Source organism: Fistularia commersonii, chromosome 33 (assembly GCF_037954325.1).
Source record: "Fistularia commersonii isolate RoL2024-O1a breed Wild chromosome 33, RoL_Fcom_v1.0, whole genome shotgun sequence".
Lineage (NCBI taxonomy): Eukaryota > Metazoa > Chordata > Actinopteri > Syngnathiformes > Fistulariidae > Fistularia > Fistularia commersonii.
The window spans coordinates 9,463,883-9,487,908 of record NC_141316.1 but is presented as its reverse complement, the minus strand read 5'-3'; the positions used below and the strand labels follow the sequence as shown (position 1 = coordinate 9,487,908).

General features: G+C 47.2%; 1 protein-coding gene across 4 annotated transcripts in view; it reads left to right on the top strand.

The window, feature by feature from the left end:
- ankfn1b (ankyrin repeat and fibronectin type III domain containing 1b) overlaps positions 1-24,026 on the top strand; it is a 128,118-nt gene that overhangs the window by 26,280 nt on the left and 77,812 nt on the right. For all 4 annotated transcript variants that reach the window (XM_086140686.1, XM_086140687.1, XM_086140688.1 and 1 more), the window contains 2 exons: positions 1,273-1,451; positions 9,459-9,697. In XM_086140686.1, coding sequence (XP_085996812.1) covers positions 1,273-1,451; positions 9,459-9,697 — 418 coding nt within the window. The remainder of the gene's footprint in view (positions 1-1,272; positions 1,452-9,458; positions 9,698-24,026) is intronic.

The following is a 24,026-nucleotide window of genomic DNA, read 5'->3' as shown; positions in this document are numbered from 1 at the left end:
TTCTTGCGAGGATCTTCTCGCAGAGTTCCCCTTTAAAGTGCAACGTTTAAAACTAAAATGTGAATTAATGTTCACGCAAGTGCGGTTCCCCGATATTTGGTTGGGGGAACTGAAATACTATTTATCAAACCCAATCATTGATACTCACAGATTGGATTGGGGTGGATCTTGCAAACCTGTTACGAAGCCAATCTTTTAATTGCTGCTATTGATTTGTCTTCTGGCGGAGAGAGAAAGAGAGAAAGATAGAGAGAAAGAGAGAGAGAGGGAGGAATCAACTACCATAAAAGAAAGCAATTTTGTTGCTCATTGTCCAAATGGCCTTCGGGGTGATTATCCTGAGGTTGAAGTAATTTTACTATTGATCCGTACAGCTGCTCTCTTGCTGCTCATTAACTGTAAACTGCTGGTGTGTGTGTGTGTGTGTGTGTGTGTGTGTGTTCATATAGGCGGCGGCGTAGGGATGCGGGAATATAAATTTTGTGCTGGTATTGACAACGTTGCCGCAAGCTGAAGTGAGGTGAAACAAACGGATTGGTTGTCGGCTATCAAGCGAATGGTTCATTCATTTATTCGTTCGCTCATTATCTAGAACACTTATCTTCTGTGAAATCTTCTCCGACCTCAACGTCTTCAAGCGAAGTCGCCACGATAAGAAGATTTAGACGAGAATTCACGGCTGAGAACCTTTACGGATATGGAGGAGGTGAAGAGCGGGTTGGAACGGGTGGAGAATAGTGTCAGGGTGAAGAAGAGATAGAAGAACATCAGCCAGAAGGAAAGGAGAGGTGGAGGAGACGGTGGTGAGATGGTCTGCAAACACACCAAAAGACAGGAAGCAGAGCTGGAGGTCGTAGAGATGAAGATGTGGAGGTTCTCTTTGGGAGCGACCAGGACGGAGAAGATCAGGAATGAGTCCAATCAGAGGGACGACACATGGTAGATGTTTTGGAGAGAAGGTCAGAGATGGTCGGGTCATGGACAGATGAGGGAGAGTGAATATATTGTTAGACGGACGCTGGACCAAAGAGAAGATAGATGGACGTCGTGAGACAGGATATGAAGGTAGTTGGTGTTCGTGAGGAGGATCTCGGAGACCCTCTGAAGGGAAAAGTCCAAAGAACAAGAAGAAGAAGAAGCGACCATAGATAGGGTCCACCTGGACAGGTCAACCGCAGGTCCGGGTGGAGACGCGCAACCGTTCACCCTCTCCTTCTCCTGTCAAGCGTCCATTCACGACCATTCATGTTTGTTTCTCTGTCTTGCATCCAGGTCGCTGGAAAGGAAGCTGCAGCGCCCCCTGCTGGCCAAGTCCCGCACGCTGCCCAGCATCCCCCAGTCACCCACCGTGTCCAGGGTCCAGCGCTCGGACCTGATCTCCGGGAGCCCCCCTCGCAGGAAGAACTCCACGCCCGCCGGCCAGACCAAAGCCAGCACGTTGCCGCCCGCAGGTGAAGGAGGAGTGTGTTTCCCGTCGTGCGAACCTGCGGATCCGTCGGGAAACCAGAAGAACCGGAAGAACGGCATGCATGCATTCAGTCATTATCTACTGCGCTTCTAGGGAGGCCAGATCTTCACCGGGGGCCACAGATAGAGAAGGCAAACGATCAAGGGTCTCCAGTGAACCTCCTGCATGGGATTGGACTGTGGGAGGAACATGGAGAACCCTGAGGAACCCCATGTGGAGAACATGGAGAGGCGGGAATCCGACTGGGGACCTTCTGGCTGCGAGGCAGAAGCGCTAACCGCTGCACCGCAACGATAAATAATAATAATAATACTTTATTAATCCGTCCACCAGCGCCAGGGGAGCGGCGAGGTCTTGCTTCCACACACTTGGAGGAGCCTGGAATCGAGATTTGAGATCCCGCGACGGGTGTGACTATTAACTGCTTCTCAGCCCATGTGTTGCATGATTTGTTTCCAGAAGAACGAAGTTCTAATGCGTTCAGAACTTTCCTCGGAAAGCCTCTCGCGCTCCCATAAAGTGGGTCATTTGTAAAGCCATCCTTTCCCTAAGTCGTCACATCGCCGGCGTGAAATGCGCGGACACGCTCCTCCGCCGCCGCCAATCGGCCGTCCGTGATTGTCTTAATGAGCGCTCCGCGGGACGGGTCGCGGCCGCCGCGTTCCTGGTGCCCGGATACGAGGAAGGACGGCGTTATCGGCTTCATCTGCAGGGGGTTTTTAATGGAGGAGACGCTTGCACGGCCCCGCGCGCCCCGCTTCTTCTCGCTGCAGAAGAAAAACCCGAGATGTTGCGCGTGAACATCACGGGCACAGAGTGAAGCGGATATAATTAGTCGGCGTTCAAATTTAGAGCATCTGCATCTCCGAGTCGATAAAACTCGGTCAGAGGTGGTCGTGTCCTCACGCGTCCAGGTGGAGGAACCTTGTTTTCGTCGGGGGGCTAAATTTAGTTTTTGACCTGGAATAAAGTGTCGTCTCGTCTCCGAGGACGGCCTGGAAAAAAACATCCGTCGGGTGCGAATCGTGTCTTCGGACGGCCTTCATCTTCTCCGCGGAGGCGACGGAGAAGGAAGGGAACCGTATTCATCCTCTCATTCCGGGATGGAACGAAATCTGACGTGCGTGAAATATGCTCACCAGACGGGTAGAATAAAACAATCTGCGACAAAATATGTAGGAATTATACAACGCGGGTCCACGACCAAGAAAATGGTACAAATGATTTTTCATTTCATTCATTTTTTTTATCATTAAAATGTTTCGTTTCAAAAATAGAGAATAAAAATAGCGAAAAATCTAAATAAATTGAAAAGAACAGTAAAGAAAAGATGAACTTTATCGATCCCCGTCGGGGAAAATTCTTTTGTCACAGCGCCGTAACAGTTAGAGTGTCAAATAAATATGAATATAAATATAAATGTAAATATAAATCAGGAGACAATTATAAAAGAGCAAAAGACGTCCACAAATAAATGAGACAGCAGAGAGAACAACAACAACAGCAATATCAGGGATAAGAATGGACAGCACAATGGGAAAAAAAAAAAAAATATATATATATATGTATATATATATATATATATATATATGGATGTACAGGACTGTCTCAGAAAATTAGAATATTGTGATAAAGGTTCTTTATCTTCTGTAATACAATTACAAAAACAAAAATGCCATACATTCTGGATTCATTACATAGCAACTGAAAATTACAGGCCTTTTTATTATTTTAATATTGCTGATTATGGCTTACATCTTAAGAAAATTCAATAATCCTATCTCAAAATATTAGAATATCATGAAAAAGTAATTTTTGTTTTTTCAGTTGCATTACAGAAGATAAAGAACTTTATGACAATATTTTAATTTTCTGAGACAGTGCTGTATATATATGTATTTTTATATACATATATATTTGTAGTTAGGGTGAAAATAGAAACTAAACGGCAACATAAACAGTGACATCAGCGAAGACAGAAATAAAACAAATAAACAAAAATAAGCAGGATGTGAAAGGGCTGAGACCAACAAGGATAAAATAGATTACAGAGTCAGGGCATAACGTGTGTTGACCTTCCGGATATTATTTAAAGAAAAGAAAACGTCTGTTTCCGCTTTTGCCTTAACTGCCATATGTAACTCTGTCATGCTATTTCACACATCAGTTAGCGCCTGAAAAAAACAAGCCAGAAACAAAAGTGGCCGCAGGAAATGAGCAAACGATGGGACGGCAGAGGCGTCGCAGACCGACAGCAAAAAGAAAGCTGCATTTAAAAGAAAATATCAATATTCCTGCCTAGGATATTGTTTCATTGCAACATGTTGTACACGAGCGCCGGGCCTGCTATGCATTATTAGCGGTGAGCGGCTAGCTAATAATGCTAGGAAACACTCAAAACTGCATTTTCGTGCATGAAACCGGTCCCTGGTACAGAAAAGGTCGGGGTCCACAGATGCACTAAATAAAGATTTACTAAATTTACCTAGAGTAAAGGAAAATTTGATTTAGCATGACGTTTTGAGCGAAAATCCACTCTTCTTCAGATGCTTAACAAAAATGGTGGTGCCATTTTTAAAAGAAATTATCACGTGATTCCCCCCCTTTTTTTTTTTTTGCACCTCTTACTAGATATATAATTTCATTTTAACATTATCTTCAACCTGCTGATATCCAACATAAGCATTAGTTGATAAATATAAATAAGCTCTGGCGCGATCGGGAGCTTGAACCCACGCTTGCAGAAGCAACACATACAAGGACAAGACAAGCTAAAAATACATAATAAATGAATAACTAATTACACTCAGAAGTGTAAAAGTATAATCCAAAAAAAAAAAAAAAAATGTTTTTAAATATCTCTCCATATTTACCAATATTCAGGAATAAATAATAATATAATAATATAATAATAATAATAGGAGTGAGTTCTTTTGTAGGGTGATGGCGTGAGCTAGGAAACGTCTTTTTGTCGGACGACAGTTTCTTAAGCATCCTCCTTTCCACCGCCGCCTCAAAGTTCTCTGCATGTGTTTGGAGGAACCCGGACCCACGTGTGGACCCAGAGTTCTACTTTAAACTTGCACCGAGGCTCCGAGGCTCCAGACGCGTGTCTGAAGATACTGGAAGTTGTAATCTAGGTCACTTCTGTAGTTTCGGGGAAGACGATGCACCGCGGTTCTCGTGGGACCTCTGGGATGATTTGGATAAAAACAGTGTCCTCGGTAAACCTGCTCTGGCAGCAGAGCATTAACCTCCGCCGCCGCCGCCGCCGCCGCCGCCGCCGCCGCCGCCGCCGCCGCCGCCGCCGCCGTTCCTAATTCAATCATTTTTATTTTCCCCTCTAATGATCCTGGACTTAATAACACTGCCGGGTTTGTTTAGCTCAAGCGCTTCCATTTCCTACGCAGAGCCATCAAAACCCGTTTTCATTTTTCCCTGCCGCACAAATTGAGACGGACGCCCCCCCCCATGTTGCCTAGCAACCGCTGCCATCGACCGCACCGCCGCACGCTCTCCGTCTTCATTTCCCCCCGTCCCTTTTCGCCCGTCACCTCTCCGCGGGCGTTGGGACTTGGGTTTTTTTTTTTTTTTTATAGAAAAGTCAAGTGATTGGAGTGGATCCCGCCATGCGACGGGACGGAGGGGAGGGCGTCCTCTCCTTCTGCAGAGACGCTCACTGATGTCACACACACACTCGGAGGAAAACCCTGCCGCCACCGCAGGAAACACACAGAAATCACCATTTTCACCGAGCCGTTGTTGCGAATGATCGTTATATTTGGTTAAAAAACGCCGGACGCAACTTTCGGTTGTGATGTGAAGCCGTTTAAACAAATGTATAGTTGATTTACAGACGTCGAGTTCTTCGTCTTCATCTCTATTGGGCTTTTCCCCTCAGGGATCTCCACCTTCTCCATCTAACCCGATTCTCTGGATCCTCCTCTCTCACACCAACTAACTTCATATCCTCTCTCACGGCGGTTCATCAATCTTCTCTTTGGTCTTCCTCTAGACCTCCAATTCCAGCAACCGTCCACAGATATATTCACTTTTCCTCCGCTGTCCATGAACCAACCATCTCAGTCTGGCTTGATCTCCAAAACATGTGTCGTCCCTGTGATGGACTCATTCCTGATCCTCTCCATCCTGGTCGCTCCCAAAGAGAACCTCAACATCTTCATTTCTGTGACCTCCATCTCTATCTCTTATCTTTTGGTTGTTGTCGCTGTTTGTCGAGCATCTCACCACCGTCTCCTCCACCTTTCCTTTCATTCTGGCTGTTGTTTTTCTACCTCTTTGTACCCCTGAGACTTTTCTCGCTTCTCGTTTCTTCACGTCTTTTCCACACTCTCCTACTCTCTGGACTGTTGACCTTAAGTAATGAAATCCTCCAACCTCTTGATCTCCGCTCCTTGTAGCCTCATCATTCCACCGGGTTCCTCTCCTTCACACACATATATTCTGTCTTACTGCAGCTAACCTTCATTCTTCTCCTTTCCAGAGCATACCTCCATCTCTCTAGATTGTCCTCAACCTATTCCCTGCATTCACTACAGATCACAATGTCATCTACAAACATCATGGTCCATGGAGATTCCTGTCTAACCAAATCTGTCAGCCTGTCCATCACCACTACCAACAAGAGGGGGTTCAGAACTGGTCCCTGACGGAGTCCCACCCCCACCTTGAACTTCCCTGTTACACTTACAGCACACTGCACCAGTGTCTCCCAGCGAGCATACATGTCCTGCACCAGTGTAACATACTTCTCTGCCACTCCAGACTCCTCGGGACTTCCCTATCGTATGCTTTTTCTAGGTCCATCAGGGTTGCCGGGGATGCCGAAGCTTTTCTATTGCAGTGGTCCCCCGGCCGCTTATTACGCATGAAAATGTTTTCGCGGACCGGTTAGAGGGCGCACGGGTTCAAATCATAAAAACTTTTGTCAGTTCACAGTATCTAATCTAAAAACAACAATTAGGAAATTACAGCATTAAGTGCGGCAGTAAGACGAAGACGGAAACAGTGGTTTTTCAAAATAAGCTCCAGAAGGTCCACTGAAAAAACATTTGTACCAAGAAAGGATTTTCTTTGCGGACCAGCACCGGTCCGAGGGCCGGAGTTGGGGACCCCTTTTCTATCTCACAGTACCCCAGATACTTTTCTCCACCCTTTCCAACCTGCTTGGACCCGTTTCTTTCCCATACTCTCCTACACTCTGCACTGTTGACCCTAAGTACTTATTTTTATTTTAAATTTCAGTTTTTTTTTTTTAAAAGGTTACTTTCATGCACACATTTCATAATTTCGATGGAGTCATGTTAATTAAACTTATTACCAGCAGAAAGAAGTGGATCGACATTAACGTATAAATGAGAATCATGGCCAAAAAATTCTTCTTCCAACCAGAATACTGCCGATGGCAAAATCCTGAATGGAAAAGGTGAATATTACGAGTTGGGCTGAAATTCTGTTATTTGTTATTCACTGATGGCTTTCCAGTGACTGTGCAGACATCCGTCGCCTGGGACCACATCTGTGGCACTGTGGCGTGTCTTCAGGACGCTCATTTCGTCCCCCACTTTGTTCAGATAATGGAAATGTGAGGCCCCCGGTGCTTCCCCCGCCTTTGATAGACTCCAGGTGGAGCGAGAGAATCCTCGTCGCGCTCGAATTCCGCAACCGGGCCTCAGGGCAGCGGGCCGTCCGACGTTTGCCACGCGTCCTGCATGCGGATTCGAAGGCCGAGGGCGTTTCGCGGAGTCGTCGGACTCCGACCGGACGCCAGATCGACGTCGGATCCGTGAAGGTCGGCTGCGATTAGCCTGCCGAGCCGCCGCCGAAGCTCAGCCGTCGTGTCAGAGCGACGAGGCTCCGGCAAATTGGCTCTTTCCTCATCGTTTGGCAGGAGCGGCGGTCATTTGGGAATCATAACAGAGTCGTTAAGCGGTCGGGCTAAGACTAATGCTCGGTTCTGAAAGGCTTCACCTTTAAATTGGAGACTGGAGTCAGGAGCAGCCAGTCACAAATGATTACAAAGAATATAAATGGTCCAGGCGTGCGAGTGAGAGGGTTACATTCTTTATATTTGGTCCTGTGATCGACCCTAAACCCCAAATTGCCTATTTTCTGGATTTAAGTCGAGTCCAGTGAGGGGAGGTCAGGGGAGGCAGGAGAGGCTGTGCCTCACCTGCCAAATGTGGAAAGACTAAAAATGTAAATTAAAAAAAAAAAAAGAATCAAATGGTTATATTTATCAGTGATTTGATCTATACTGGTGTTTTTTTATTTAACTTCACCAGTTTTAGATGAGGCCACGGACCGTTGAGCATCGACATAGATGCTCACTGCTGGCATGCTCGGCACTAAGACCGTATGTCGTCTCTCCGTATGTCAAATTAAAATGTTTAAACACTTTTTTTTATATGAACTTTTTAAAAGGGGGATCGGAGGGTGTGCTCCAACTGCAGGGAGATCACACTCCTCAGCCTCCTCGGTAAGATCTATTCAGCGGTGCTGGAGGAGAGGGTCCGCCGGGTCCGTCAACCTTGGAGGAGCGTTGTGGTTTTCGTCCTGGTCGTAGAACCGGCCCTATCCCCTCTGCAGGGTCCTCAACGGGGCGCGGGAGTTTGCGCGACCAGTCTACGTGTGCTTTTATGGACCCGGGGAAGGCATTGGACCGTGTCCCGAGGGAACTCCTGTGGGGAACGGGGTACCGAACCCCCTCGTACCGGCCGTTCGGTCCCTGTTTGATGGGTGTCAGAGCTCGGTCCGCATCGTCGGTTGTAAGTCGGACCCGTTTCCGGTGAGAGTTCGACTCCACCAGGGCCGCCCTTTGTCATCCATTCTGCTCCTAACTTTTATGGACAGAATTTGTAGGCGCAGCCAGGGGTGTCCAGGGGATCCGGCTCGGTGGTCGCAGGATGGAGTCTCTGCTTTTTGCAGATGATGCGGTTCTGTTGGCTTCATCGGGCCACGATCTCCAGCTCTCACCGGGACGGTTCGCAGGATGAGGATCGGCGCCACCGGATCTGAGCCCACCGGAGTTTGATCGGAAGCAGGAAGAGGTCCTGGAGGAGTTCAAGTATCTCAGGGTCTTGTTCACGAGTGAGGGAAGGATGGAGCGGGAGATGGACAGGCGGATCGGTGCGACGTCTGTGGCGATGCCGACTCTGTACCGGTCCGTCGTGGTGAAGAGGGAGCCGAGCCAGAAGGCCAAGCTCTCAATTTGCTGCGTGTAGTGCCCGAAAGAATGAGATGGCGGATACAAGCAACCAAAATGAGTTTCCTCTGCAGGGTGGTCGGACTCTCCATCAGCGATGGGCTGAGAAGTTGGGTCATCTGGGAGGAGCTCGGAGTAGAGCTGATGGAGTCAGATGAGGTGGCTCGATTATCTGCTCGGGATGCTTCCTGGACAGGGAGGTATTCCAGACATGTCCATCTGGGAGGAGGCCACGGGGAAAACCCAGGCCACGCCGGAGAGACTGTGTCTCCAGGCTGGCCCGGTAACACCTTGGGGAGGAGCTGGACCAAGCGTTGAGGGAAAGGGAGGTCTGGGACTCAGTGCTCCGGCTGCTGCCCTGCCACCCGACTCCAGGGGAAGCAGGGGAAGATGTATGTATGTGCGGTACTAGTTGAGGCACGCGGTTCTCCTGCCTCACGGTAGGGGGCGCTCCTGATTCCAGGGATTCTTCTTGGGACTCCTCGGCTGCAGCAAGTTAGCAAGTCAAATACAGCCATCCGTTTATTTTGTCCTCCCTTCCTTTCCTTGATAACATAATTATTTTTTAATCAAATGTGTTTTTTGGCGTGCCACAATATGTATGTGTGAAGAAAGCTGTGATTTTAAACAGATCCAGTCGACGGCTGCCAATCCAACGGTGAACAAGCTACTCTGTCGGTTTCATATGTTCGTGTACAGTCAGTGCCTCACCAGCCATGAACCTCGCTGTTTTCAATCTGACCCCGGTTCCCCTCTTCCCTCCAGGCGAGCTGTGGCGTCTGGAGGACGACATGGACGGCGACGACGAGCCGGCACACGGCGGCTGCACGGAGGCCCGCCCGCGCCCTCAGTCGCCTTTTTCCCACTTCCGCACGCGAGCCGCCTACCTCCGCAAGAGCGTCTCGGCGGACGACCACCTGGACATGGGCTCGGACTACGGCTCGGGCGCCGCGGCAGAGGGCAAGGCGGCGCTCAGGGGAAAGGGGAAGCTGAAGAGGAAATTCGTGAGTCCGATCACACGCAGACACACAAATCAAATGAAAATCATCCCGTAAGTTGCGTTTGACCCGATGGGATCGGGCTCGCCGATCCGCAGGGGAGCCGAGAGCCCAGAAACGGGGGGGAGTCTCGGGCTCGGAGAGGGTGCATTAAAGATTCAAGGCCTCCGTATTGTCCCTGTCAAAAGGCGGCGTAAGCCGAGACTTCATTAGCAGCCCGGGTCGTGTAATTGACTCTCGGGTTTCACAGGTGCGGGAGGACGGGGGGGGGCGAGCGGGGAATTCATCTCTGATAGCTTCAGGCAGGGAGCAGGAACGCAGCAGATATTCCATCGCTCCGATCGGACTATTTCTATCAGGCGGTTTGTGGCGTCAGACGGGAGAATTAATCCCCGTAGCGGACGACTTCAGGCGAGGCCTTCTTTGGACATCTGGCGGCGGTAGCATGGAGTCCACGGTGGACCTGAGGACCTTCGCCTTGTGTTTCGGGGTGAGAGCCGAGTCTGGCGTTGCCGAAACCGAAGCGTTTGTTTGTTTGTTTGTTTGTTTAGAAGTTTATTAGGACAGTGTACAAATACATTAAGCGCAGAGGCAGAGATTTTTGTACCGGATTATAGCTCATAGCTAATTTCCATCTGTAGTCCTGGACAATACAAATATAAAACTGTGAATGTCTGGTTGTCGCCACGGCAACCGTCAAACAGAAACAATACGTGTGGAGACGTCAGGGACGCCGTCTCCTGTCCCTCCAGCCGGGATGGACTGCTCTGAAAGTTAATTATCCCCCATAATGGTCTCCTCGGGTGTCCAGGCATCCCCCCTCTTGTGTTCTTCTTTTATTTTTGCCCATTTTTTTTATCCGTGGCCGCATAAATCACCCCCCTCCCCGCCCGCGGTGTCGGCTTCCTGCGTTCTCCTCGTGTGTCCTCTGTGTTAAAAATGCAAATCTGCCTGAAATGTTAGCAATGAGCGGCTGCGGCGAATGTCTGCCGAGGTTCTGCCTGCAGAGCGCGGAGGAAGCGCCGGCCGAAAAACGGTCGGTGTTCGGGTATCTGATTTGCATTCATTCATTTGTCCGTCGTCTCCGACGCTTCCCCTGCACACGGGGAGCTGGAGCCTATCCCTGCTGTCATTGGTCGAGAGACGGGTTCACCCTGGACCAATGAGGTGGGGTGAGGTTCATGGCTGGTGAGGCAGGTGAGGCAGTAGAACTGCCTGCCTCACTTAGTGGCTCTTCATACAAGAAACTAGTGACACATATACAGTTGTTGACAAAAAACACTGTACACTGGAAATGTAGTACCTATAGCAAATATGTTTAAACATATTAATAGTGACATGGTCATAGCAGAGCTACCAGCAATCAGTCGTCATAGCGCAATCTATGTTGAAGCCCAACAGGTCTCTTCTCAGTATTTGAACAGTAAATGTGAAAATACAGTAAATGTAAAAATCCATCTAAAACTGGTAAAGTTAAATGAAAAATACCTTTATAGCGCAAATCACTGATAAATATAACCATTTCATTCTTCTTTTCATTTTACTTTTTTTTTTCTTTCCGAGATTGGCAAGTGAGGCACGGCCTCTCCTGCCTCCCCTGACTGCACGTCACCTAGAAACACACAACCATCACGTTTCAAATACCTGAAGACGTAATCACCTCCTCCCCGGGTTTCGTCTTTCCGGTACTTTCACCTCGGCGGTCTACTCTCCCGTTCAGTAAAGGGATGTAAGAGAAGTGGGCTTCTTTTTTTTGTTGTTGTTGTGGCTTTTCTCCACTAGATGGCAGGAGATGGTTAAAAAAAAAAAGGGTATTTTCATGTTGCTGGGAGGCCGTCGGACACCGAGCGCCACCATCGATGAAACGCCAATTGTCATGCGGCGTGCATCCCCCCTGTCAGCGACAAGGACAGACTATCTCCTCGCTCCGTTTTTTCAGCCGCAAACTTCCAGCGGCCTCCGTGGAAACTGGATGCAACCCTCAGGCCATTTCGACATCGGCGCCGTAATTACCGGTGTAATTAGCCTTGTGATGCGGCCCCTGATGGAGCGCTCGGAAAGGACCGGTGATCGCGGCTGTTTTTTTTCCGCTCTGATATCGTCTTCGGCCGATCCCGGCAAAACATCCAACCGCTTTCATGTCGCCGCCGCTCTTTCTTTTTCTCTCGCCGTCTGTTTCTGCCATTATGCCGGCTTTATCTTTGCCCCCATAAGGATAATTGGAACTGGACCGCAGACGTTTTTGTTGAAATTCCTGCGGTTACTCAGCTAACAACTCCTAATTGGTTTGATGTGTGTGTGTGTGTGTGTGTGTGTGTGTGTGTGTGTGTGTGTGTGTGCCAAGTTGATTAAAGGTTTCACTCAGAAAGCAACGTATGCGTCTCCCTCGGCTCCATTTAAGTTTGTAACTCGGGCCTTCGGGGCAAAACGAGCTATTTCTCTTGCAAAAATGTAAACATTGTGGGTTCTTCTGAGCTGGACGAGAACCTTCAACTCCTCGGAGGATTTTTATTTCTTCTCAGTGTGTTGGGTTGAATGTAAAAGCGTTAAATCCTACCTGAACGGCGGCGCTCCCGCCTCACCACTAGAAGGTCCCGGGTTGGATTCCCACAAGGAGAACTTCCACTGTGGAGTCTCCACAGTCCTTGTGTCTCCATTGGGTTCCTCAGGGTTCCTCCTACAGTCCAAATACATGCAGGAGGTTCTGTGGAGAACCTGAATCCAGAAAGAGAAGGTGAATGGTTGCACATTCTGTCGGGTTCTTGAAATAATAGTCTGAAAACTTGAGCCATACATTCAATTTTCTTCTTCTTCTTCTTCTTCTTCTTCTTCTTCTTCTTCTTCTTCTTCTTCTTCTTCTCCAGCTAACCTTACTCTCTGTGTCCTCCTCTCTCACACCAACTAACTTCATATCCTCCCTCACGACGTCCATCAATCTTCTCTTTGGTCTTCTTCTTCTAGACCTCCAATTCCAGCATCCCTCTTCTGTACGAGACCCAACCATCTCTTCTCTCCAAAACATCTAACAAGCGCCGTCCCTCTGACGGACTCATTCCTGATCCTATCCGTCTTCTTCCCTCCCAAAGAGAACCTCGACATCTTGAATAAGGAGTTGATTTTGGCCAAAAAGAAAAGGCAAATATTTGAAGAAGGTGATGATGTTTGGTTGCTTGTATCTTTATGACCTGGGAATGAACGGCTTCTGTGTCGATACATGGAGCGAACCAATGACCCAATGACAGCGGGGGTGGGCTTTATAACCCAGAATGCAGGATAAAATGTATAAATCATGAAGAAATGAATAATTCTACCTCTCTGTCTGCATTGGCCGGGTGGTTTTGGTCGCCGTCCACACGGTGGCAGCAGAGCGCCGCGCAGCAGAAACCCCGAGCGACGAGCCTCGCGAATGTGTGGCTGAACTGTTGCTTGGGTGTAGTTTTAGGTTTCTCTCTAGTGACTCATTTATCCTGAGATGACTAAGATGCAGACAGCGTGGTGTGCAGGCCCAACTGCCATGTGAGCCAGTGTTTGGCCTGCGGACAGCCTACTATTCATTATCTATAGACTTTTATTGGAATGCATGGCGGCGGGCGAAAAACAGAGAGAGAAGCCAGACCCTTGGCTACTTTGTGAAAATAAAACAGCAGTGTTTTTGTTTGCTCTGCATTCCACCGCCGAACGCCGGTTTGACGGTCAGCGAAGCGGCGGGAGGGGGAGGGAGAGTGCCGAGGTCGTTCCGATCGGCACGTTTCGGGGGGTTTTGTGCTTCAATGTGGGGGTGTTTGGGATTTGGGTTAAAAAAATGACCCATTGACTTGCATTCATCGGGACACGATGTTGACAGCTAGCGGTAGCTTAGCCGCCGAGTGTCGGCGCGTTCTACGGGAAAACACACGGTCGACATTTCCTTGACACGCGTGCATACACGCAAAACCCCCGAAAGGCAAAACGGCGCGGGAACGCTTCCCGTGGTTCACCCGCGTTGCCGTCGGTAACCATTGGAAAAGGCGTTCATTAACCACGTAGCTGAGTTAGCGTAGCTCATTAACCTGGTGGATTTGCGTCTCCCCTAAAGACAACACATAATAAATATTTCTCCTCTCTGTGCATTATTTGTGCATACACTCCCTGCGTATGTGTGTGTGTGTGTGTGTGTGTGTGTGTCAGGACACCATGTGCCCGCCGGAGCTATGCGCCGTGGCATATTTTAAGAGGTTACGCGTGATTATCCCGCTACGCGCTTTATCCGTCCAGATTGAGAGGAGAAATTGCATAGTTTGTGTGCAGCCTCTGAGCAGCTGTTGGTCTGTTTTGATGATGGGGGCTCTTAGCAAGCCCTTTTCCAAACAGAGGCTCACACACCGGCTATGCGAGGGCATTTCACATGCCTGTGAGCTCGCAGACTTAGACCCCGCGGAGCCATGCGAGCACGCTCTGTGTCGCTCCCGAGGCTCTGGCGAGCGGCGTGGCGGCAGAAGATACCTCTGTGAATTAGCCCTCCGAGCCGCCGGGTCGACTCCACGTTTGTTTCGATTGTTCTCGGCTCCTTTGGACGCCGGAGGATTTGGATCGCCGTCAGAATTCGGGGTCGGGGATCTTGCGCAACCTCTTCCTATATATCACGTAACACATGGCGGTTTTAACCAAACGGGAGATCCTGAGATCGATCCGCGATCCGTAACATGAAGAGGTGGGAGATTTCTGCCGTAGCTTTGGCTTAAAAGTATATACATATTTATTCACGGGCGGCCGGCTGGAGACGACCAGGACGTCCCCGGTTGGATTCCCACAGAGGGGCCTTTCTGTGTGGAGCCTCCATGTTCTCCGTCGTGTCTGCGTGGGGTTCCTCAGGGTTCTCCGGGTTCCTCACACAGTCCAAACACATGCAGGATCTCCATTAGAGACCCTGATCTGTCTGGAGGTGTGGATGAGAGGGTGAATGCTGGAACTCCTCCAATGACCGAGTGAATAGTTGCACGAATGAATGTATATGTATTTATGATATGCGAATGAATGAGTGAATGGACATGTGTCTCTCGAGGGCGTGTGAATGAGCGAGCGAATGGCTTTTTATTTACATGACAGGAATGAGTGAGTCAATTTTTGTATATTTATATGGCGTGTGAATGAATGAGTGAATGGCTGTTCATCTTGATATGACCTATTAATGAATGAGTGATGGTGTTATGCCTCTGACATGCAAGTGAATGAGTGAATGAATGTATATTTATATGATGTGTAAATGCAGGAGTGAATGGTTGTATATCTATATGACCAGTGAGTGAATGCATATTTATATATGACATGTGAATGAATGAGTGAATGGACATGTGTTTCTATAGGTTGTGTGAATGAGCGAGTGAACGGCTATTTATTTACATGACAGGAATGAGTGAGTGAATGAATGTATATTTATATGATGTGTGAATGAATGTGTGAATGGTTGCATGTCTCTAAATGACATGTAAATGAACAAGTGAGCAAATGTACAATTATATGACGTGAACGAATGAGTGAATGGTCGTACGTCTTTATATGATGTGTGAATGAATGAATGGCTATTTGTCTTTATATGACCTATGAATGAATGAGTGAATGGTGTTATGTCTCTGACATGCAAGTGAATGAATGTCTATTTATATTCTGAGTGAATGAATGAGCAAATGAATGTATATCTATATGACCTGTGAATGAATGAATGAATGAATGTGTGTATGGTTGCCTGTCTCTATAGGACCAGTGAATGAATGAGTGTGAATGTATAGTTATACATGACACGTGAATGAATGAGTGAATGGCGTTATGTCTCTGACATGCAAGTAAATGAGTGAATGAATGTATATTTATATGCTGTGTGAATGAATGAGCGAATGAATGTATATCTATGTGACCTATGAATGAATGAATGAATGAATGAAAGCGTGTATGGTTGCCTGTCTCTATATGACCAGTGAATGAATGAGTGTGAATGTATAGTTATACATGACATGTGAATGAATAAGTGAATGGATGTCTGTCTCTATATGACATGTAAATGAACAAGTGAATAATGTTGATATTTAGAAGACGTGAATGAATGAGTGAATGGTTGCACGTCTGTATGATGTGTGACCGGGTGATATATGTCAGTACGTCTCTCTAAAACAGGTGAATGAACGAGTGAATGGCTGTTTGCCTGTGATCGGTCCGAGGTGCGCTAGGGAAAGAACGAACGGATGAACCGGTGAATATTCGTAGAGACGGGCTGACGTTCCGCTGCTTCGCCGAAATTCCAACTCGAACCGTTTTCGACGGCAGCCGCTAGCGTTCACGTGTTCACGCCTCGGGCCTAAACGCGGCATCTCTCCCCATCCGTCTGCTCGGACCGGACGTGAACTTCCACGCTTCCCCCCGCCAGGGCATTTAAAGTTCACGCGATCCCGAGGTGTGCCGATTTTGAGTTTTAAAGGTGGCTTTTTTTTGTAGCGTCTATTCGCCGTTCGCCTCGAAACTATCGACGACCCCGACCCGTCTCCTCCCTCGCTCTCCCCCCTTCATCGGCCCTCCCGGCAAACACACATTAATTTTACAGCGCTCCCTCACCTCTTTTCTCCCGCGCTTCTATTTGCCATCTGCTCCGTCCTCTCTCTTCCCCTGCAGCTCTCACGTCTCCCATCTCCATCTCAGTGCCCTCTTCTTTCTCTCCTTCCTTCCTCCGCTGACCTGCCCCCTTAATCGGTCTGCTGCAGTTGCACCTCGGGATCCAACCAGTTGTCAAACAGATCCCTGCCTGTTGAGGTTAACCTTAAGTGGGCCTGATCCGGGGCCAGGGCCTGGGTTTTGAGTGGTTCTCAGGGTCTATGGCCCTCAGGCACAAAAGGTGGGCCAAAAGCATTTCTTTGAGAGCACCAAATCTCCCGTCTCCTCTTCTCCCTTTTCCCGGGCCTCCCTTCCTCCATGGCTGCCTCCCTCCGTCCCTCCTTGGCTCCCCTCTACCCCCTCCAGACTCTCTGTCTGCGCTGACACTGCCTTTAATAAGGGGGGAGCGGGGCAGACTGTTTATTTGTGCGGTGCGAGGTTAAAAACTTCCCCCTTAATTGACATTCCGGTAACACTTTCCAATAATGGGCCGGGCAATTTCCTTGAAATTGATGTGTGTCCACCACAAGGAAAAACACCGCTTCTAGCTTTCACTCACCCACGGGTGACCTGCACTTTTCTGTGCATGTGTGTGTGTGTGTGTGTGTGTCATGTCAGCGTGAGAAATCGCGCGGCGGGTCTTTCCTCGGGAAATAAAAGCTCGTTTGAGTCTTTGTTTTGAAAGCGTCGGCGTGGGAGTCCGCGCGCCGTTTGCCCACGCGTCGCCTTGTATTTCTGTACCCGGCAGATGTAAACAAAACGGCAAATTCTTAAATATTTTCATTTTCACTTATCCCACACTCCACTGAGTGACAGTTGCGCCGCGGCGAGATGCTAAAACAAATCCACAGTAGAAAGCCTATTTTGCCCGGCGCTCAGTCAATGTCCGCCTGTGAGAAGGTGTGCAAACATAAACATCGCCCTCTGCTGCAGACTGCATCCTTGGCGCGGGAGGTGACCGCCGGTTAGGACTTGCGGTGTAATGACGGTGGGTGTTAAACGTGGACGTGTGAGGGTGAGTGAAAGCGACAGAGAGCGCGGGACAGAGAGCGTGTTAATAAGCGGATCGGTAAGTGTGATAAATGCGTGGACGCGTGAATCGGTGTGTGTGTGTGTGTGTGTGTGTGTGTGTCGGCGCGTCTGTGTGTGGCTGCAGGCAGACGCTGGCTGCTTCCCGGCCTTGTCATTCTGTCTCCCACACTCCCTCTGATGTGGTCTGAGGCTGCGGCTTTCACTATCGAGGGGGATAGCCACTGCACACACTCACACTGTTCTCACATGTCTGTGTAAACACACATCGCGCACTGGTATGCAGTCGCATTCTCAGAAATGAAGAAGCACACGCTGAACAAACACACACACACACACATGCACGCTCAACCCGTGAAGGATGTAACACACAAACGCGGCTTGCCAAAGTATCTGAATGGTTGCTGAAGCGCACTTGTAGACTAACACACACAAGCGCGAGACGCCATCCCTGGTGCTGGTGGGCTCCCACAATAAGCGGTTAGCTAAATGATATCAGAGACAGATGTTGGCTGCGGTCCCATCATACTTGTGTGTGTGTGTGTGTGTGTGTGATGTAGAAAGAGATAGAGGGCGCTGATCCTCGGGCGCGCGTGGTTTCTTTTCGGGTGGAGGGGTGGGGGGGGGAGGAAATCAATACGTGCGTTTAAATAATTGTCATTCAATTTTAAACGTTAGAAACGAATTCGGAAAATACGGCGCGAATGAAAAGGCCGACCGCGTCTCACCAAAGGCTCATTTAGCGGGAACGGGAGACACGGTATCGACTGTATCGACCCATATTTTCTCCCTCTCGGTTCCCACAGGCATGCGTTCGAATGCACGCGTTCCGCAGAAACGCCGCCACGCAAACTAGCGTGTACGAGCGCCGTAATAAGGCGTGCACGGGGAAAACGGAGAAGAAAAGACGATCTCTTCAAACGCAAACCGACCGCGGTCGTCTCGAGACGCCCCCCTCTACCGTTTTTCCTTTTTCCGTCCCGGTTATTGCTCCGTCTCGAAACTATCGATAACCGATGGATAACCGGCCCCGCGTCTCCGGCCGGAGGAGCCGTCTCTGGTTTTTCTGCAAGCCTGTCTCTTTAAGGCGGTGTTTGTTTTTGCGAAGGCTCGGCTCAGCGAGACCTGTGCAGGCTCAGTGCTAGGCTCCTTTCATAGGGGCTCCATTTTGTTCTTAATAAAATGGCACTCAGTGGCCGGGGGACTGGCAGGCACCCAGCTCCCTGGGAAACCAAAGAATGCCGGCCTTCATTTAGCGACAAACAGCTACTGCCTGAGTAGGCTAGTTCTCCACTCCAATACTACTGCTGCTCAGGCCCGCGCGAGTGTGTGTTTGTGTGTGTGAGTGTCCTAATCACTGCGGAATGGGGCCACGGTTGAAGGAGTCAGGTATGGTGGCTCCTTACATAGTTTGTCTCTTGTTGACTGTGCCGCTGCTGTTCTATCTTTTCACATCGCTCTCCCTCCATCCATCCCTCCTTCCCTCCTCCTGCTACTCCAAAAAAAAACGAAAAAAAAAAACAACAACGCCACTTCTCGTTCCCTGACGCTCTCTTCCCCATTCTCTCCGTCACTCCATCCGAATGGTGGGAACAGTGCAGCCATTAAGATTTGTATTTAGTGGGGTATCCTGCTATCCACACATACACAAACACACACACACACACACACACACACGCACACACACACACACACACACTCTTAGTCACTCTAGAGGGCTTGACAATTATTGTACACATTCACCTAATCTTAAGCATATCTGGGAAACACATATGCAGAATTTATTTATTTATTGGCTTCCAGTATTTTTTTGAAAATATTTTCAGATTTTCAAAAATATCTTCAAATTTTATTTCTAAATATTTTTGGATTTTTAAAAATGTTTTCTGATTTCATTTTTTTATATTTAGATTTTATTTTTTATATTTTTAGATTTGTTTCTTATATTTTCAGATTTTTTTAAAATATTTTCAGATTTTTATAAATATTTTCAGATTTCATTTTTTTATATATTTAGATTTTATTTTTTTTAATATTTTTTATTTCATCTTTTATATTTTCAATTTTTGTATATTAATATTATTTTTTTATATTTTCAGATCTGTTTCTTATATTTTCAGATTTGATTTTGAATAATTTCAGATTTTTTTTTATATTTTCAGATTTTACTTATTTTATATTTTCAGATTTTTTAAAATATATTCAGATTTTATCTTTGATATTCTAAGATTTTTTAATATTTTCAGATGTCATTTTTTACAATATTTCAATATTTTATTTTTTATATTTTCAGATTCTTTTCTTATATTTTCAGATTTTTTTTTCTTAGATTTCAGTTTTTTTTTTTTTTTTAATATTTTATTCCATTTCATTTCCCTGTTCTTCATACGTTAAACTTTCGATCTCGGGATCAATAAAATACACCTCTTATCTCCTCCTCGTCGTCGTCCCCCGCGGTCTGCATTCATTTGGTGACGGAGCAAAACGGAAAGAAATGAGAAACAGGAGGGCAAGATGAGAAAGAGAGAGAATGGGGGAGAACAGGTCAGACCAGAGCAGAGTCGAGCTGTTTTGTTTTGTCCTCCCCTGCTAATGCGACACATGTGAAAAGTCGGTGGAAACAATGAGTCACCTCGGAACGGAGCCGTCGCCGCTATCGGAGCAAAGCGGAGTTTCTCCGCGGGTCGATTCTGCCGCCGCCCCTCGCCCGCCGACCCCCTTCGAGAAAAAAGGTCACCCTTCCTCGCCCGCTGACCTCCGGGCCTCGCCGCCAATCCAGCTTGGCGGCTGAAAGATGTGTGTTTTTTTTTCTTGCAAGAAAAAATGTAAAATGCACACACACACACACACACATGCAGCCGCACTAATCTGTGTTTTCAGCATGTAAGCTGCTGCCATAGGCGGGATGTTCCGGCCGTGACATCATCACACGGGATATCGGTGTGTGTGTGTGTGTGTGTGTGGACGTGGAGTGTGTTCCAGTGACAGGCAGTGATGTATAGATGGGCAGGTGGGGGTTTGGCAAAGATGGAGGATGCTTCTAAGCCCATTGTATGGAGCCCTCTGTTCCTCAGCTGCTGCGCTCTTTCATTTTATAGGATTTCAAAACAAAGCCCGTCACTCGCTCGCGCTCTCAGGCGCATTCCGCTGCCGCCGCCGCCGCCGCAACACGCAGCCCGTCTCCCTGAGAGGATCCAAAGTTTCGGGGATTCGAGACTTTCATCGGAGCACAACGGAATTCAGAGAGAGCAGCTCTCGGGGTCGACAACTTCAAAAAAACAATACAACGATAGCAGAAAATATGAGATCTATGAGAAATATATATATATATACCGCTCAAAAAGATAAAGGGAACACTTAAATAACACCGAGTATGTTTTAAGGACGTCACATCAACGTTGGATCAGCCTTTTGTGTGTTTTTACACTTTCATTTGGAGTGTGACTCCAAATCCAGACCTCTATGGGTTCATACATTTATTTCCATTGATTATTTTTGTGTGATTTTGTTGCCAGCACATTCAACTATGTCAAGAATTAAATATTTCATAAGAATATTTCATTCATTCACATCTAGGATGTGATATTTAAGTGTTCCCTTTATTTTTTGAGCAGTGTGTATGTACGGGACTGTCTCAGAAAATTAGAATATTGTGATAAAGTTCTTTATCTTCTGTAATGTAATTAAAAAAAAAACATAAAATTACTTTTTCATGATATTCTAATATGTTGAGATAGGATTTTTCATTTTTCTTAAAATGCAAGCCATAATCAGCAATGAAATTAAAATAATAAAAGGCTTGCAATATTTCAGTTGATTTGTAATGAATCCAGAACGTATGACATTTTTGTTTTTTAATTGCATTACAGAAGATAAAGAAGTTTATCACAATATTCTGATTTTCTGAGACAATCCTGTAAAATAAAACAAAACGAAAAATAAATAAATAAATATATATATATATATATATATATATATAATATATATATATATATATATAAATATATATATATGATTTCGAAAATATAAATAACTAGAAGAATAGATAGATTAATATGTAGAAAGAAAAAAAAGAAGTAAAAAAAGTGAAAAAAGGGTTAATTGCAGTGTACTTTATGCAAGCTTCAAGTAATCCGATGTTGGGTAAAAACTATATTTCAATCTTTTGGTTTTTGGCTTGATTGTCCTAAAACCGCCTCCTGGATGGCAACAGTTGGAGTAGATGGTTGCGGCGGTGGGACGGATGTCTGAGGAAACACTTTGTGTAGCATCATAACTATCAATTCCTATTAGCCTGTTAGCTAATAGTCGGTTAATGGAAGCGCTGGCTCTGGAACCGCTTTGCTCTAAATGCGTGAAATACAGCGAGAACCTAGCAGGCCACCTTGATCTGGATTCCAACAACTTTCAGTCAACAGCTCCCAGAACCTTTTGAGGAGCCTAACCCCAACCCTGGACCTCAGCTCTTGGAAAACATCTGAGCTGCTACATCCGAGGCGAGATATTCGTAGGTGTTTGGTGGTCATTGGTTGTTCTTAGTCCTTGCAGACTTTTTCAAAAACCATTGTTGTCACCGGTCAGCTGTTTCCTCGATGAGAAATGGAGCGACCGGGAGGTCCGAGGCCTTCTGGTCGCCAGGGCTCGCAGAGGAACGTCTACATTTCGTCCAGTATTGTGTGCTAACGGTGTGCTAACGTCAGCTAACGGCAGAGACCTGCATCTCTGCATCCCTGGAAGGTGCTGCAGATGTCCTTCTAAATGTCCTTCTAAATCTAAAGACGAACCGCTTTTCCTCCTCGAAGCACAAACATGTATTGGCCTTCCTGTCTCTCCTGAAACATCCTTCCATCGGCATCGACTTTTCTCTTCCTGGACATTTGGGGATCGTTTGTATTTCCACTTGTTGAAAAAGACATTGATGTGGATAAACTGCGATCTAATTGCAGCGGTTGGAAATGTAGTTTATGGTCGATGCATGCGTTTGAAGACCATCAGACCTTTTAAGACGTTCTTACATTCGGCCCTTGAGTTTGACACGTGTACTAGATGCTTTTCACGATGGACAAGACGATTGAAAAAAAATATACTAAATTAAAATTGTGCTACAAGCAATCAAATCGAATGTACCAACATCATAGCAGGCTTTGCACATTTTTGCTGGATTCCATTTTCCTGTCTTTCAACATGGTGTAGAAGTGAAAGCAAGGCTGCTGCTCTGCAACTGGACTCAACTCTTTTTTTAACAGGACCCCCGAATGAGAGGAACCTTGGTGGAACGGTGAGGCTACTGGAAGTGGAGATCAAGAAGTTGGAGGTTTTCAAGTGTTTAGGGTCAACAGTCCAGGAAAAGAGATGAAGAAACGGGTTCCAGCAGGTCGGAACGGGTGGAGAAAAGTGTCAGGGTGAAGAAGAGATAGAAGAACATCAGCCAGAAGGAAAGGAAAGGTGGAGGAGACGGTGGTGAGATGATCTGCAAACTCTGACAATGACCAAAAGACAGAGCTGGAGGTCGCAAAGATGAAGATGTGGAGGTTCTCTTTGGGAGCGACCAGGATGGAGAGGATCAGGAATGAGTCCAGTCAGAGGGATGACACATGGTAGATGTTTTGGAGAGAAGACCAGAGATGGTTGGGTCCTGGACAGAGGAGGGAGAGTCAATATATCGGTAGACGGATGCTGGAATTGGACCAAAGAGAAGATTGATGGACATCTTGAGTGAGGAGGATCCAGAGAAGAGGCTTAGATGGAGAAGGTGGAGACTCCTGAAGGGAAAAGGCCAACGGAGAAGAAGTTGTTCCAAACAACACCACTTAATACGCTCCCCTTCTTTCCCAGCCTGGGATGTGGTGTTTCTGGAGAGCTCCAGATCTGCTCTGCATGGACGGCAGGAAGATGCTGCCTCTTTTGTATCCTTGCTATCTGCTGAAAGCCGACTCCAAACCGGCCCGTCATCAATGCGACGGTTGCTTTATATCGTCGTGGATACTTGGAATACAGCTTCTCCGCTCACGTCCTATGGACTGACACATGGACCGACCGATGCATTGCGCCTGCATGTCGTCCCGAACGAGAAGGTACAAGATGGTGGAATCCAGGAGACGCAAGGATTTGGAAAGATAAGAGGAGGACGAAGGAGGGTTTCAGCCGTGAAATGAAATTTCGGGGTGGGACGGAGCGACCCGGGGCCTGAAGGGCTTATTTCGGTCAAACAGCGGCGCGCGTCTGTTTGCAGAACATACGAGAAGATACAGGAATAGGGAATAAAAGGCGTCCGGCGGGGTTGAAGCTGCCGACGGTGTGTGTTGTGGTGTGTGTGCCGATTGTCCAAAAAGTAGAGGAACAGTCATCTGGGTGATGGATGGGCTGGTAAAGGCTGTTGTTGAATTCCTCTGGTTTATTGCAAATTTCAGCAGGAATGCCAAGCCTTTAAAGTGCCACTAATGACCTAACACACACTCACTCACACACACACACACACACACATGCACTTTCTCTCAAAGAAAGGGTGGCGTAGAAGCCCATAGGAGACTGGACCCAACATTCAAGATGGCCTTTTGTCTTGTAGGTGTATTCTTCGTTTGTGTGTGTGTGTTATTGTGTCAGGGCAATCATGCAAGTTTCCTTGTTATTTCTTGAATTTTTACCTTTAAACTTTTTTTTTTTTCGAATCAACTGTCCCTCAACTGTT